The following is a 17,766-nucleotide window of genomic DNA, read 5'->3' on the forward strand; positions in this document are numbered from 1 at the left end:
GACAGCCTTCTGGCCCATTCCTCCCATATCACACATGGGCGTCCTGTACATTACTAAATATTGAGGAAGTGTTCAGATTTTTCTTTAGTCCTCTTGCTATTACCAAACACAACATTAGAGTTTCTTGGCTTGGTTCAAATGGCTCGGAGCACTATGGGACTTAACATCTATGGCCGTCAGTCCCCTAGAACTTAGAACTACTTAAACCTAACTAACCTAAGGACATCACATAACACCCAGTCATCACGAGGCAGAGAAAATCCCTGACTCCGCCGGGAATCGAACCCGGGAACCTGGGCGTGGGAAGCGAGGACGCTACCGCACGACCACGAGCTGCGGACTATAGTTTCTTCTTGAGTACTTTTCTCATAAGGTTGTGGGACTATAATACAGAAGTGCCACCCAAAACTATTTTTCAGTTTTGTATACAGCAAATATTATGTGATTATCTATCCTAGAAACCTAAAATATCATTTTTAAATTGAAAATGAAATGTGTTTTTGTAACCTATGTAAATTATTTCTGTAACATGATGTACTTTTATTGGGTTAATGCCGTTAGGGACGTTTGGGGAACTATAGTATTGTTTGTCAGTGAGTGACATGAGGAAGGTAGCCACGGTGCGAGACACTGCAGATCTTACGAATGCCATCAGCTGTCTGCGGCGGGGGGCGAGTAACTATTTCAGGCAAGATTAACGTATCTTAACTGTGCAGATAAAGGCGCGCGAGGTCTCGGAAGCACACAACAAAGTTAAGACTTTTAGCGGCTACCTTTTCATTGACATATTAATTTTCCATGCCCCCTCCACGGAGCCGAGCTTTCGCGAAGTATGGCGGACAAGGCGACTAGTGTGACGTCATAAGTTCGTTGTGGGGGCCCGTATTTCTCGTGCGCCCCAATTCAAGTAATATGATGACATAGCGAGCGCTCAGTAGAAGGACTGCAGTATCAGACACGAGAGTGAGTGGACGAGCGAGTTGCGTGTACAGTGGTAAATCAACCCTATGTAATGTGAATTTGTGAACTGTGTGGCAGAAGGGGATGACAAATGTGGGCAGATGCACAAGTCTTCAGGAACATCAAAGTCCTGCCTCTATAAGTGGTCATTACAAACTGAAGTGTGCACACTACACAGGAGCAACAGGGGCATTGTCGAGGGTAGCATCTCAACACCAAAGAAGAACTGTAAGATTTATTTCCGTTCACGTTAGTGATTTCAAGTGAACTTTATTTCAATAGTAAGTGTTGTACATACGACTTCAGTTTTCCAGTCTGTGTCATTGTCACACACATAAGTTCCAGATCCATTCCTGTCATTAAATATCCGAGTGTCGTTGCTTATAACCAAATCAACATTACTAAGAAAGAGTAATAATGCAAGTTTGTCTCCTTGTTGATCTGAAAGCATAAATGAAAGTGATTATTCAAGATGCCTCGGTAAATTAACTGTTCTGCTCTACAGTAATAATAATAATCAGAGGCAAAATTCATTCTTTTAAACTAAAATGAAGAAAAAGTAATATCTATTTAAATACCATATTACTGGCAAATCAACATTTACCTGAAACCACTAATTTTTACGCATTTCATTTTATGTCAATTGTCAAAGTATGTTATCTGTAGCACTGCGAATGTGGAAGGTCAAAAATTGTTTAGTTAAAAAATGTTCAAATGTGTGTGAAATCTTATGGGACTTAACTGCTAAGGTCATCGGTGTCTAAGCTTACACACTACTTAAGCTAAATTATCCTAAGGGCAAACACACACACACACACACACACACACACACACACACACACACACGCACACACACACACCCATGTCCGAGGGAGGACTCGATCCTCCGCCGGGGTCAGCCGCACGGTCCATGACTGCAGCGCCTCAGGCCGGTCGGCTAATCCAGCGCGGCAATTGTTTAGTCATCTGAGTAGTTTTCAGTTAGTTACAATATTACAATGTGTTTCGCTTGCAAATTCCAGAAACTTTGTGCATGTAAGTAAACGTTACTGTGAGGTTACGCAGAGATTATGTATTTAATTTATTAACGACTCAAAGTGATTGCTAATACTTTTTCATTTTTATTTTTTTCTGTGTTGTGTTGTCAAAAACGTGTGTACGAACCTACTGTTGTCACAAGTGCACTTAAACAGATGCATGATCATTGCTGTTCTCATTATCGTTCAGATACTGAACGGATATTGCCCAACTGTGCTGGTGACTGTGTTAATTACCTCTAAATTATTTCATTTGAGTTTGTTGTGGATTAATCGAGTTACGTGGTAGCCCTATTTGTTTTGTACTTTAGTGTGTGATTGGATTGTTTTATACTCACTATTCGAAATTCGAATGAGCAGAGAATAGAAGTGGAATAAGTTGTTCGTTGGGAGGATTTGTTACACAGTTCTCCCCTCTAAAAGTTATGTTTTCTTTCGGAACGATTTCCTTGTCGAAATTTGTTTCTATTAGTAGAACATGATCACGGTCAAACTTTCACGTTAATCGATAGTTCAAAGTATCTCCTCAGTTATTCACTGGATTCTTATGTGTATTAATCCGATCAGAGACTTAGAAGAATGATCTGTCAGATTTCATTCTCTCCTGTCTTCTGATGATAACACTTTCGTGTAAATACAGCTGAAATTACCTTCCAGTTACTGGACTGCTCACACTTTACAGTAACTCATGCAAAGCAAATCCGCCATAGTTGAGACACTGGAAGGACGTTTCTGGGGTGCAAATTCAGATCCCCAATCAGCCTTCTACGTGGTAGTGGTACGCAATACACCCTGTGCTACGTCTGGCGAAGTAGTGGTGTCAAGGATGGCGAAAAGACTAAAGTTTACGCTACGGTATTTTAATTTACGAAATAAATAATGTATTTAACATGTGAGCGAATCCAGCAGCAGTGGTATTTTCATATTTCAAGGTAATATGTAGGCTCTTCAACAATACAGTGAGAATAAAAATGGTTCAAATGGCTCTGAGCACTATGGGACTTAACATCTGAGGTCATCAGTCCCCTAGAACTTAGAACTACTTAAACCTAACTAACCTAAGGACATCACACACATCCATGCCCGAGGCAGGATTTGAACCTACGACCGTAGCAGTCGCGCGGTTCCGGACTACAGCGCCTAGAACCGCATGGACACCGCGGCCGGCACAGTGCGAATAATTTGGTAATAAGTTTCTTAGTTATAATGAATATAAAAGTGAGGTCTGTGCCTAGGGATTTATGTTCGGGTTTTGAAGCCTGAGACGTTGCAGAGAAGGTTTGCTGTGAGTGCTGTGTCGCTGACGTTATCTGTGATCGAGGAGGAACTGGAAGCATCGTCCTCTGGAGCGGAGTCTCGGGAGAGTCTGCTGGAGTGAGTCGGCGAGCAGTCTGTGTACTGCGCCCGTGGAGGTGCAGCCGCTGACCGAAGAGGGCACCATCACGCTACACGCGAGTGCCGGCTGTCCATCTGCCCCTTTTTCCGCTGTTGTGTACGGTTTACAGCGCCTTTGTGGATGCTACACCTATCACTTCATCTACATCTATATACGAGGGTTATTCGGAAAGTAAGGAACAATCGGTCACGAAATGGAAACCACAGAGAAAATGCGATGAAGTTTTGCCCAAGTGTGTTGGGCAGTGTCTCTAGTATGCCCGAGGATCGCTTTACGTCGTTCTTTTTAGTTCTGAGCACACAGGGAGTACATAAGGATACCTAGAACAATAGTGTCTCCCGCCAAGTACGAGGGCCTGGTGAGAAATTTCGCCTGAAGCTATGCAGCCAACATTACATAACTGTCTTGCGTTTTCTTCTTCAAGACAGTTCTCAGTCGCATTCTGCAGGGGTAATGAAGATGCTCCTCCATCGTTTTTAATTGGAAATGTGTGATTAGCCACAATATAGCCCGTAATTGTCTCCCTCTGAGTTTCATCTCTGCTCATATGAACCGCTGGCTACGAAGACAACATTTTGGCACAGACAACGAGCTGTAGGCCAGCGTAGAGAATTGGCGGAAAGCACTGGCGGCTGCCTTCTATAAAGAGGGTAATGGAAAGTTGGTGCAACGCTACGACAAACGTCTAAGTCGGATCGACGACTGTGGAGATAAGTAGCTGGAAGTTGTAGTTAACTGTTGCGAATAAAACAATTTTGATTTTCACTGTGGTTTCCATTTCGCGACCTATCGTTCCTTGCTTTCCGTATAGCCCTCGTACATACTCCACAGGGCACCTACGGAATGTGGTGGAGGGTACCCCTCACCAGTACTAGTCATTTCCTTTCCTGTTCCACTCGCAAATAGAACGAGGGAAAACCAATTGCCTGTAAGCCTCCTAATGAACCCAAATTTCACGTATCTTAATTTCGTGGTCCTTACGCGAAATTGGCAGAAGTAGAATCGTATTGCAGTCATAATCAAACTCCGGTTCACTAAATTTTCTCATTTGTCTTCCTCGAAAGAAACATGCCTTTCCCTCCAAGGATTTCCATATGAGTTCCCGAAGCATCTCTGCAGCACTTGCGTGTTGTTCGAACCTACCGGTAACAAATCTAGCAGCCCACCTTTGAATTGCCTCGTTGTTTTCCTTTAATCTGGATTCCAAACACCCGAGCAGTGCTTATCAATAGGTCTCACTAACGTCCCATGTGCGGTCTCCCTTTACAGGTGACCCACGCTGTCCCAAAATTCTCCCAGTAAACCAAAGTCGACAATTCTCCTCCCTCCCATACCACAAATCTCACATGTTCGTTGCATTTCATATCGCTTTGCAACGTTTCCAAAGATTACGGTTTTTTTTAACTCATCCGCATAAAAGTACATTTTTTACATTTACCTCTGGCTGAGATTCATCACACCGACCAGAAATTTTGTCTAAGTTATCTTGTATCCTCCTACTTCGACACATTACCGTGCACCACAGCATCATCAGCAAACAACTGCAGACTGCTGCCCACCCTGTCCGCCAGATTATTTCTGTATACAGAAGGTAACAAAGGTCCTATCATACTTCCCTGGGCACTCCTGGCGATACGCCTCACTTTCCGATATGAAGGGACGCGGAAGTGACGGGATTATGCTAGCGTGGTTCTCAGCCGTGTTGCAAGAGGGTAAACAGCCATCACGCCTGAATAGAAGGTGTTGTCTGTTTGCTGTGCTTCATCATTGTTCTGTTTTGGTAGAGCAATTTCGTCTGTTTCCTCTTTACTGCTGTGGTATAGTATAGCAGTGTGATGGGTATGTGAACTGTAGTTCATCAGTGTTTGAGTGCCGTTGTTTGGCAGACACTGCCGTTGATCAGTATGAGTGACGTTGTGTGGGATACCTTGTGTTGGTGGTGTATGAGCAACGTTGATTTAACCTGTCATTGTGGTTTACTATGGCGATGTCCTTTTCAGTAGTCTTTTCCGTCACGTTTGTGTCATGGATTGGACCGGTTTGACGTGGCCTGGTTCCATGATCTCATGTTTCGTTGAACTGGTTATATTAGTCTATTGACTATAAGATAAGATAGAGGCTTGTTTTGAATGGCAAGATTCTTCCTAGTTTGTCCCCTGCTTAAAATTATGGTTGGCTTTTCTTATTGAGTACATATCTTTCAGATCTGTTTCTTTTAAGTGATGTAGAGGAATGTGATATATGATTGAAAGTTTAATTTATGAAGGATGCCACCATTTCATTCCTTTTAAATACTTATTGCGCTAGTGGCACCGAGATTGTACAACAGATGGTGGAATATGCAGGGTGACGATTATTGAACTACATGAAAAACGTAAATTAAAAATTACTTACAATCTACGATGTGCACACACTTTATTCAACATGGAAACGTCACTACAGATATTGGGATTTAAGTTATGATATGTTCGATATGCGTGCATCATTAGCGATGATGTGGTGGCAACGAATAGCGAAATTCTGCATGACTCGCTGAAGTGTCGGCCCATCGACGCTGTCGATGACCTCCTGAAAGTCTGTTTTTAGCTCGGAAATGCTTTTTTGGCTATTGCTGTACACCTTGTCTTTAATATAGTCCTACAAAGAGGCGTCGCATGTGTTCACATCCGCAGAATATGGCGGCCAATCGAGGCCTGTGCCAGTGGCCTCTGGGTACCCCAGAGCCAGAATGCAGCCCGCAAACTGCTTCTCCAGGGAATCAGACACTCTCATGCTTCGATGGGGTCGAATTCCGTCTTGCATGAACCACATCTTGTCGAAATCAGGGTCACTTTGGATAATGGAGATGAAATGATCTTATACCGTTCACCAGTCACTATGCCATCAAGGAATATGGCACCGATTATTCTGTGAATGGACACTGCACACCACACAGTCACCAATTGAAGATGATGAGACTCCTCTATCGCGAAATGCGGATTCTCAGTCTCCCAGATACGCCAATTTTGGTTATTGAAAGTGGGTCTCGTCGCTAAACCAAACCATATTCATGTCAAAGTCCTGTTCGTCAATTCTGTGGACAATAGTGTTGGCGAAACACAACCGGCGTTCCATGGCCCTGGGGCTTAATAGCTGGTGGGTTTCAATTTTGTATGGGAAGAGATGCAGGCCTTCAACAGCAATGTGTCGCAGTGTTTCCCGATTGATTCCCACCTGTTGTGCAGCTCGTCTGATCGATTTCCTGGGGCTGGTTTGAAACACAGCGCGTGTCTGCTCGATGTTTTCAGGCGTTTTCACCCTTTTCGGACGACCGACATTGCCAACAGTGTCACGACGAACATTACCCGTTCACTCAAACTTGCGATTCAAATTCTTGATTGTTAGCACAGTTGGGCTGGCTGTCTTCAGCATGAACTCGGTCGCATACTTCCTTTGAGCCACAGCTGGGCTGTTATTGCTCGCATCGTAGGCCTTCATAAGCGCTATACGCTCAGGCACGCTGAACCGTGACATTTTCACATGCAAATGGCCGACAACAACAAGACACGTGTGCATCGGCATACTAATTCCCATCATGCGCCGCGGCCAACCGTGCTATTTGAACATCCTAACGCAAACCGTTCAGAAGTTATGACAATTTTATTTCATATAATTCAGTATCTATCACCCTGTATGTGAGAGCTGTGATTGCCACCATTTAACTCTGTTGAAGTTTAGTGCGATAATTGCGCTACTGTTTCGACAACGGTTCAATGTATGTGAAGCCTACTGATGTATGTTAGTTGTGTATGTTTTTATGGTCGTATGTAGAAGAATGTTTTTAAAACAAATGGAGGACGAACTTGTAAATGTCAAGGAGAAAGATTTACTTTCCTTATTGGTAAATAAGATGAAATGCAAATAGCTTTTAAACTGTGCTATGATCGTTGCTCTTACCATTAAGTGCAATATTGGATTGCGTATTTGCCAATAAAAGATGAATTATGTCCCGTAAAATCACCAGCACGTTCCACTTCCCACGCGCACATCCCTACCGCCACTTGCTACTAAAATACAGTCTTCAGCCTCGTAATCAGGAGAACAGGAATCTGAACTCGGTACCAAATGCGTTTCGAAATTCGTGTAGCCCTTCTCGAAACATCTTTTTTCCCCAACACTTTTCAAACACTGACTGATATGTGGTATTGTGGGTCATAAAGAGCAGTGGCGAAAAGAAGATCAAGGGCTGGGAAAAATGTGTTCGGTAAGAGCAAAGCTTCAGGATACTTCTTAGGTGTAATTTGTCTTGAAGATATATTGATCCTGTTCACACAAATTCCTACACAGATCTCATTAATTTTAATTGTTTTGCCTACTGTATCGTTTCCTTGGTCAGTTAATTCCTCTCTTTTTGTTAGTTTCTTTGTCTCCCTTTAACGATATAACCATGTACACTGATATGCCATTTGTTGAAGGAGATGGAAATGTCATAGGAATAGTGCTTTGTTGACACACCAGCAGCTTGAACCAAGAGTCAGCTGCTCATACACTAATCGTACGAGATACCTGTCTATCTTTTCTAACGTTATACGTTTTTCGGTATCGGCAAAGTCCGAATAATGTAGTTGTCGGCAAGGTTTTGAGAAGTGGATGCTTCTGTTAAAGAATATTATTTTTCTATAAAATCTGAAGAATTCTGAATAATTATTTCCTTATTATCTCTATGTTATATGAGTAAAGCGAACTCTTGTTATTACTTCGCCGAAGTTGTTTACCTCCAAATTCTGTACCGCCCGCTTAGATATTCTGACACTGCGAAGTTCCTCCCAGAAACAGCTAGAGTAGCTGTGAGTGTTTACAATAAAACAAGTGTAACATGAGGAAATTCCTACTACTATTTCAGCCGTAATAAGATACCTCTGCCATGTGCTGCATGTGAGATAGACATCTGACATAACTGTGAAACACAACAAGATTTATTTCGTTTGAGGCTTGTTTCCTTAAACGTTTCGGTAGCGTTATAGTGTAAACAACATCTGCACTCTGTTAATTATCAGTCAAGAAGTTATAGCAGGAAAAATATTGGAGATGTTCACTGAAACTGCGACTTACTAAAATTTTGTTGCACAAGTTACACATGAATGCAGCTTACGCATATTCAGTGAGGCTACTACATTGCCACGGTACGGTAGGCTGAAAGAACCGTTGCTGCAGAGATGAAACTGGTTTGAGCAACTGCAACAGGAACGGGTAAACGGTCGAGGCTGAATTTGATCAAGGACTGTGATAAAAAATGCACACAAGTTTTTCATGCATTCGAATCTGCTAACACTCTGAGGACGAAGCATTCCCACGAAACAGTCACCTACTTCTACACATTCTACGCGAGGGCGTGCGTTAATTTTTTTGCGTGTGTGTGTGTGTATGTGTGTGTGTGTGTGTGTGTGTGTGTGCGTGTGTGGGGAGAGAAAGAGAGAGAGAGAGAGAGAGAGAGAGAGAGAGAGAGAGAGAGAGAGAGGGAGAGAACAACAGAAAGAAGAGCTAGACGGAGAGCGAGGAAGAACGTCAGACGAAACAAACAAAACTGATGGGCTCGCGGAGGAAGTATGTGTGAACATTGTATGCATTATTGCGACACAAACAACTTAAATCGTAGTCACATAGTATGCAGTATCTTTAGCTATTTACATAATAAACTTAATCTGACATTCCATAGGCATTAACTTGGTAAACGAGTAATTGATGGTACGAAATTACTAGAAAAAATATTGAAATTCACGTAAGGGGTCACGAGAGTACTTGCTTGGAGCGGTTCCGACAACCACAAATCCGAAACTACAGTGTTTGATAGAAATTCAAAGATTTATGTTCCCCTTCAGGAGTTTAACTTTTCGTTCTAATATAATTTCAATATAACAATTTCAAAATTGAACGGCCCATAATCTACTATTTCATACTCCTAACCCTTAACTAATAATGTCCAAGTGACGTGTGGTTTGTGTTCTACCATCACGTGTCAGATCGTAAGTAAATACGCACTTGCTCACGAATGGATTTCTGATATCTGAACCTAATTCCAAATGACACTTCAAAACTGCTTCTAACTGACGAAAACTAATTTTACCAACAAGGTAGGAAACTTTTTCATCGAAGTGCAATTTTGGGGATATTTCTGAAACCAACGACTAGCATACTTTTCTCGACCTTGGCTTATATGTCACCACAAATGTGACGAGACTTCTTTTTCACAAAAAGAAACATCAGTTTAGCGGTGTTTGTTTCCCCTTCCTCCCCCCCCCCCCCCCCTGCAACTGAGATGATAAACGGGTATTCATTGGACAGATATATTAATACTAGAACTGACCTGTGATTACATTTTCACGCAATTTGGGTGCATAGATCCCAGAACAACCATCTCTGGCCGTAATAACGGCCTTGATACGCCTGGGCATTGAGTCAGAGCTTGGATGGCGTGTACAAGTACACCTGCCCCCACAGGTTCAACACGATACCACAGTTTATAAAGAGTAGTGACTGGCGTACTGTGACGAGCCAGTTGCTCGACCACCTTTGACCAGACGTTTTCAATCTGGAGAATGTGCCGGCCAGTGCAGCAGTCGAACATTTTCTATATCCAGAAAGGTCCGTACAGGACCTGCAACATGCGTCAATGTGAATAAGTGGTGACAGAGACGAGTAACCAATGGCACCCCATACCATCACGACAGGTGATAACGCCAGTATGGCGATGACGAATACACGCTTCCAATGTGCATTCACCGCGATGTCGCAAAAGACGGATGCGACCATCATGATGCTGTAAACAGAACCAGGATTCATCCGAAAAAATGACGTTTTGCCATTCGTGCACCCAGGTTCGTCGTTGAGTACATCATCGCAGGCGCTCCTGTCTGTGATGCACCGTCAAGGATAACAACAGCCATGGTCTCCGAGCTGATACTGCATGCTGCTGCAAACGTCGTCGAACTGTTCGTGCAGATGGTTGTTGTCTTGCAATCGTCCCCATCTGTTGTCTCAGGGATCGAGACGTGGCTGCACGATCCGTTACAGCCATGCGGATAAGATGCCTGTCATCTCGACTGCTAGTGATACGAGGCCGTTGTTGTATTGCAAACGTCCCCATCTGTTGTCTCAGGGATCGAGACGTGGCTGCACGATCCGTTTCTGCCATGCGGATAAGATGCCTGTCATCTCGACTGCTAGTGATACGAGGCCGTTGGGATCCAGCACGGCGTTCCGTATTACCCTCCTGAACGCACCGATTCCATATTCTGCTAACAGTCGTTGGATCTCGACCAACGCGAGCAGCAATGTCGCTATACGATAAGCCGCAATCGCGATAGGCTACAATCCGACCTTTATCAAAGTCGGAAACGCTATGGTACGCATTTCTCCTCGTTACACGAGGCATCACAACAACGTTTCACTAGCCAACAACGGTCAACTGCTGTTTGTGTATGAGAAATCGGCTGGAAACTTTCCTCATGTCAGCACGCTGTAGGTGACTCCACCGGCGCCAACCTTGTGTGAATGCTCTGAAAAGCTAGTCATTTGCATATCACAGCATCTTCTTCCCGTCGGTTAAATTTCGCGTCTGTAGCACGTCATCTTCGTGGTGTAGCAATTTTAATTTCCAGTAGTGTATATATCGTTCGGGTAGATTTAACACATTATAAAGTTGTTACAGAGAAATGATATTCACGAGTATTTGTTTTTTATAACGTCTTTAAGTTACTGAAACGCTATCGTTTCAGCTACTGGTTCAAACAGGCACTGCATAAAGATAACACATGACCAAGAAACAGGATGGCTAATGAATATAGTTCACAAATGTGAACTCGAGAAAAAAATATGAGGAGTTCACTGTCAAGGCAGATTGACAATATAAAATCACTGGAGAAAGTTCTGGGGCGGATATGGTACATTTGTAATGTGTCTCACATAATTAGACTATGACGGCAGTAATATTTCATAAGTAATTCAAGATATCGGTTGGATGTTATCGCGAAATGATAGTGTATTGTTGCATGGAAGTCGTATCCTCCTTTTATACGACAATACATCCTTTAAAGGTTAAATGTTTAAAAGTTTAATTTCTGACAAAAGAAGGGCAGATATATAGCTTACAAGAAAAGGAAAATGTTAAACGTTTAAATTATAAGTTACAGCCTCTAATAATTTTACTGTAATTGGGAAACGATACTGTGCTTATGGGCGCGATCGTTGTGTCACCAAACCCACCAGTCCCAACTAATTTAACAAGTTGAAATATACGTGACAGATTTTTGATTAGTGGAAAATTGTACGAAATGTACCTCCACTAAATAAAACGTAACGTGTTTTAAGCATCTCATCATTATTTCATCATAAAGTCACGCCAACAAAATATTACAGGACTTTCTCGTGTAGATGCTCGAATATGGAGAAGAACAAGAATAAGTCGTACATCGTTTTCTCATTTTTTAAAACATTAGTAACACGAAATTGCTGTAGATGGTAGGATTTGCACAAGAGGTAAACTTTCTGCAGCACAGTAAAGCCTTTGACGTTGAATCATAATGAATTGCTATAACATGTCGCAGGCCCAACTGATGTTATAGGCAAAATTATCCAAGAAGGTGCTAACTGCGAGGTCGAGTGTTGCCATCCCACCGTTCGATACAGGTCTACAGCATAGAAGTCTCGTAGCAGCTTCGCGGCTAACGAGTGACCCCTCGGTACATAACGAGTTTATCTGGTGCCTTACCGTTCTGCAACCCACAAGACCGATGTGACCTGGGGGTAGCGAAATAGCTCGAGCCGGGAAAACAATGTGCTATCACTAAATAACCAGAGCGGCCAGGACGCTCCTTGTTTGTGATTTTTCTTGTCTTTTGGTGAACTCTTGTATCCACTTCAACAAAAATTTCCGGGAAGTACAGTTCTAACCATATGGACGTGGTCTGCGAACGGGTCCTCGGCTCACAAAAAACACATTCTCCTAGCGGGTACACAGTCATAGCACGTCTGCCATCTTGGTGTGGCTGCAGATCATTAACCATTGGCCGCGGAATGCTATTGTATCGCCTACTTTCCACACGACATGTGCTGTCACCTCCTACATAGGTACAGACACGAAATTTAAAACTATATGCAGTATTCGGGCTTTGCGAGATTTTCATATTTTCTCGCTTGCTACGCGCAAACTATTAATCCAAAAAACCAGAGAAAGGAGCCTTTTTGTAGGAATTTCAATGTAATTAAACTTTGCACTACGTTACGTTTTCAAAGGAGGACACGGCTTTCGAGTTTCTCAGGAAAAACGTACAAAAGTGACTTTCAAACGCACATCCACCGTACACTCATCCCTTACCAGTCAGGATTTCTAGTTTGTTGTTCGTGGCACTCCCTCCTACCACTGTACAAATATTTCCTACTACACAAGCTGTTCCCGATGTTCGACGTTTTGTGCCTCTATTGACTGGGCTATTACGCCACTAGCGTAGTCAGCTATTTCGTTAACATTATTAATTTAAACGTCCCTTTAGGGTAATGAAAGCAAAACGTTTACGCTACAACTAACTGCGTTGAAAATTTGACCCAAGCTTAACCCTAAAGTTACAGCTACAGTTAGTAGCCAGAGGGAGTGACAAATAAAACCATATATTGTTCATTTTATGCTTTTAAAATTCACAAAACTGTTAGTTAAAAACATAAAACTCTTAGGTAAAATGTACACAAATGTGAGTTATACAATTTGTAAGTGCTCGAGTAAGCCGGTAACGTAATAGGCCAACCGGCAAAAAAAAAAAAAAAAAAAAAAAAAAAACGTGGGAAACAACTCGTGCAGCCGCAAATTTTTGTACAGTGGTAGGAGGCAGTGCCATGAAAAACATACTAAAAATTTCAACCAGTGGGGCCTGAGCGCGGGAGTGTGGGTGCGTTTAAAGGCACTTTTGTACGTTCTCCTTGAATAACTCGAAAACTACGACCTCTAGCGAAAATATATCCCTGTATAAAATTTAACAACATTATATTTCCTAACAAAAAGATCCCATTCATTTTTTTATGTATGACTGATAGTTTGCGCGTGGCTAGCGAGAGAATATGAAAATGTCGCGCGTGGTTTATATAACCAGCTATAACATTGACGGTTGCATAAAACGATATCGGTAGGTTCAGCTCAGTCACCCTGTATACAAAAGAGATTCCAAATAACGCTAGGGTCAATATATTCACACTGAAAACGCAAAAATATTCAATAGTAAATGATAAATTCAGAGCCAACAGCGGTTCTGCCACTTCACTGTATCAGCAGTATCTAGCGTTGGTAATTATTACTATTAATTACCTGATTCTAAATGCAATAAATGATGTAATCACAGCTAGTTAATTTATTTTCCCGAAGAGGTCCTGGAAATAAGAAAAGTGATTTTACATTACGTTAGTGTAGCTCAAAAACAGTATTTTTTCAGACACGAATTCATTTTCAAAATTATACCTAACCTAGATGACATGAAAATATATAACGATGTGTGTGGGATGATCAGAATCTATCGAAGCGTTACTGCTTTATGGCAGTAGAGAAAAAACAAGTCCTGGAGTACAGTGGCCTTGTAGAGATCAGCTGAAGTTAGCGGCCCTGGCGGAAAAGTTTCTCGTGCCATTCGCGAGGTGCAACCGCTTGCTAGTAAAGAGTAATCTTTTTCTAGAAGTAATGAGGCCTCGGTGACGCGGAATGGCACTGAGTTAGTCGACAACCTCGTGCCGGAGGCTGCAATTCTGCCATCGTTAGGCAGCCCTTTGCGCTACCTTACTGTAAGTAATTAGTAGAGAAGGACACATAATTTTGTTCTTCGAGATGCGGCTTCATTTTTTGGCTGCTGTGTCTCGATCAAGGAGCGTGTCTTTTTTATATGTAGTGCTACTTATCTACTAGGTGAATGCAAATATTTATAAAACCGTTGGAGACGTTAAAAGAACGGAAGACTTGATGGCAACAGTTTGGCTTCGATACTTCTACATTTGTTATGCCTATATGTGCTGCCAGTTCAAGTTTGCAGTTGTACGTGACCATTTTTCACTCAGAACGTCCACTAACATATTTCAGAGAATGATATCCAAATTCTCTTGATTCTGTAGTCATTCATTTCCCTTCTTTGTAATTTCTGATCTGGATTAGCATCGCCATTGGGTGTTTTAACTTCACTGTTTTTCTGCTTTTGGTAGGCGTTACGTAGGCCTGAAAGCTCACAGGTTGGATGGGCGAAGAAAATTAGCTGTTATAAAACTTTAATACTATCTTCCGCAGATATCAAGGCTGGCTTTAGCGTTTCCCCATCCCGGACTGCTGGAGGGAGCGGTACACATATTCCTTTTTTCAAGAAAACATGAATTTTCTCGCAGAAGCCCTTGAAGGGAAATAAAAGATCTCTAGACCTTTAACGGGATAGAAAAGAGTGGGAGATTGTTTACCGCTGTTTTTAATTCGTTGTAACTGGGAATCTCCACCCTCACTGGCGGCAAGGTCCAGTTCCGGCAGCAAGACTGCTGAGTTTAAGACGGCTCTTGAAGAAGATACTCCTTGGCAGATCGTTGGAGAGTCAGAAATTTGCTTTAGGTTTCTGTAAACTATACTTATTCTCAAGCTCCTGTAGAGTGTAAACACGTTCAGATTAGGACAGGAAAGATAACGGATGAAACGAGCCTTGTTATAGTTGGAAAGATGTCTATACTTAAGCACTAAGTACAGAAGGAAGGCTGAAGTCACATCTTCCAGCCGCTGCCGCTGCCAGACTATTTATTTACGCACTGCCCGATTGGTGAGATTGTGCATCGTTGAGGCCACCGAAATAGTTTAGAAACATCTAACTCGCTCGCTTCAGGACACGAGTATGTCGTCTTAATGTCACGTATCCAGCTTGTTGCTTTCAATGTGCATTTTTGGGAGTCTAATGGTTTTCGCTCCTGTCCTGTCTACCCGTATACTTTATACATCTAATTGACAACCTACGCAGTCTCTAGCGGTGTCCATGAAGTACTAACGTAAATGTGTTTATTCTTCCTTCCTATCTCTGCCAAGGTTTGTATTCCCTTGTCGGATTATTAATGATTCTTTTTAAGAAGCCATTGGGTAACGTTCATGTTCAAAGTCAATTAATCTGTTTGTTATTGTGTACATTTGTTTCCATTCATAGCTAGAAGATCCCTCCTCCTATTATTATACCTACGAGATCACCGAGCGAGGAGGCGCAGTGGCTAGCACACTGGACTCGCATTCGGGAGGACATCGGTTCAATCCCATGTCCGACCATCCTGATTTAAGTTTTCCATGATTTCCCTAAATCGCTCCAGGGAAATGCGAGGATGGTTCCTTTGAGAGGGCACGACCGACTTCCTTCCCCATCCTTTCCTAATCCGATGAGACCGATGACCCCGCTGTCTGATCTCCCCAAGACAACCCAACCCACCCTACGAGACGATTTCAATAAGTAAAGCAACACTTTTTTTTCTCAAAGCAGATTCGTTTTTCGAGATTTCGACTCCTCTTTTGGTTACAAAACCCTAATTTTCAACATCTCCGTTCAATGCGAGGGCCATGTGCCACCTTACTGGGTAGCCTGTGTGCCCACATGCTACTTCTCTACTGATCGACGTCGTAGCCTAGGCCTTGCTACATCAATAACCTGCTCGTCATCCATGTTCTGCTCTCCACGAAGTACATCTTTCACTTGGCCAAACGGATGGAAGTCGGAAGTTGCGAAATCCGGACCGTAGGGTGGATGAAGAAGAACACAATTCTGAGTAATCCAACTAGTGTGTGAGCTCTACCAACAGAGACATCTGTTTGAGCAACGAGGTATTTTATTGTGATCCGTTGTTAGACTCGAATGAGAGTGTCTCCACGTTCCAACACTTCAGGAGTCACAGCTGTGTGGGCTAGGCCGGTACGCGGAAGATCGGACAGCTTCGCGTGACTTTCTTGCGAAGATGACAGACGGTTCATCCAATAACTCACCGTGCCTTTATTCACTGTAGAGATACTGCAGGCGCTTATGAATATCTGCGATGGCTTGGTTCATCGCCAGAAGAAACTCAGTGACAGCTCTCTGCTTGGAACGCACCACTGTAACAGACGCCATTTTGAAAGCTACGTATAGCGCCGCCACCAATCGGGACGTCATGGAACTATAGGGGCTGAAGCGGGAATATTCCACAACATCCGACAACAAATTCCGCATTTTTTCAACCGAAATTTGCAGTGGAAAGAAGTGCTGCATTTCTTACTAAATGCCCCTCGTTTGTGAGTAATTTTGTACCCACTTGTTTCATGCTTAAACTGTCCACCCCTAATGTTCATTGAAATAATACGTTTTCCGTTGTGTGATAATATCCTTCTTTTCAATTAATTTTCGTGATTACTTTGGGTGGGTCCTCATTCTGCTGGGCGCCAGAATTTGGCTTTATGCATCCTAGGGCAATGCTTCGACCACAACCAACACCCAGCACAGGATAAAAGCCAAGAGTCGCTTGACACCAACATATTGGCCACACACCCTAATAACAGTCTTCCTGCCAATTTTCCATTTATGTCAAATTAATGACCTAAGCACATTATTGTTTTTAAGTCAGGTTTATGATGGGACGTTTTCTTTTTTTGTTATTTTATCACTTCAGAGAACTGTAGTTTTGACGTCGCGTATCAACTGGTAAGTGTCATCCTGTGGTAGCACCCCTAGGTTGGTGGAGATTTGGTATAATTAATTATTCACAAGATCATTGATCATTTCAACCGATTGTGTTTGTATGGTTAGTTGAAATACATTAACAAAGAACGATCACGAGATTAACGTTACCGACGATTCCTCTGAAAGAGCAACCATTCAGATTAATCGAAAGGTAGTCACAAAAAATTAATCACATAGAAAATTTTGTGGGGAAGTTGAACGAAACACTGCATTCTTAAATGGCGGAACACTTAGAAGATTTAACAGATCTACTAAGGAGACTGCCTACGCTATGCATGTATGTGCTCTTATAGTGTAGTACTGCGCCGTATGGGATCCTTATCAGATCAAAATGACAAAGGACACAGACTGTATTATTGCGAAGAAGGAGAGTGTCAAGGATCTGGTTTTTGGGGTGGCAGTCATTACAACAAAGGCTTTTTCCGTAGGGGCAAGATCTTTTCATAAAATTTAAATGACTAACTTTGTTCTTCGAATGCCAAAATATTTTGTTGACTCCTATACAGGATGTCCTTGGAATGTTGAAACAAAATTAGAGGGTTTATAGAGGGTGTCTTGAGGAAAAAATTGAGGTTACGAAGTGTCCGGAAACAACATCGAACGACTCAACAGAGCGTCGAAATTGTAGGCGCTTAAGCCTACCACA

General features: G+C 42.5%; 1 protein-coding gene across 1 annotated transcript in view; it reads left to right on the plus strand.

Moving 5' to 3' along the window:
* Positions 1–17,766, plus strand: part of LOC124788774 (lipase member H-like) — a 480,664-nt gene that overhangs the window by 36,911 nt on the left and 425,987 nt on the right. Inside the window, exon 2 of the mRNA XM_047256057.1 lies at positions 3,233–3,371. Within this exon, the coding sequence (XP_047112013.1) occupies positions 3,233–3,371 (139 nt within the window). The remainder of the gene's footprint in view (positions 1–3,232; positions 3,372–17,766) is intronic.

Source organism: Schistocerca piceifrons, chromosome 3, assembly GCF_021461385.2.
Source record: "Schistocerca piceifrons isolate TAMUIC-IGC-003096 chromosome 3, iqSchPice1.1, whole genome shotgun sequence".
In the NCBI taxonomy this organism is placed as follows: domain Eukaryota; kingdom Metazoa; phylum Arthropoda; class Insecta; order Orthoptera; family Acrididae; genus Schistocerca; species Schistocerca piceifrons.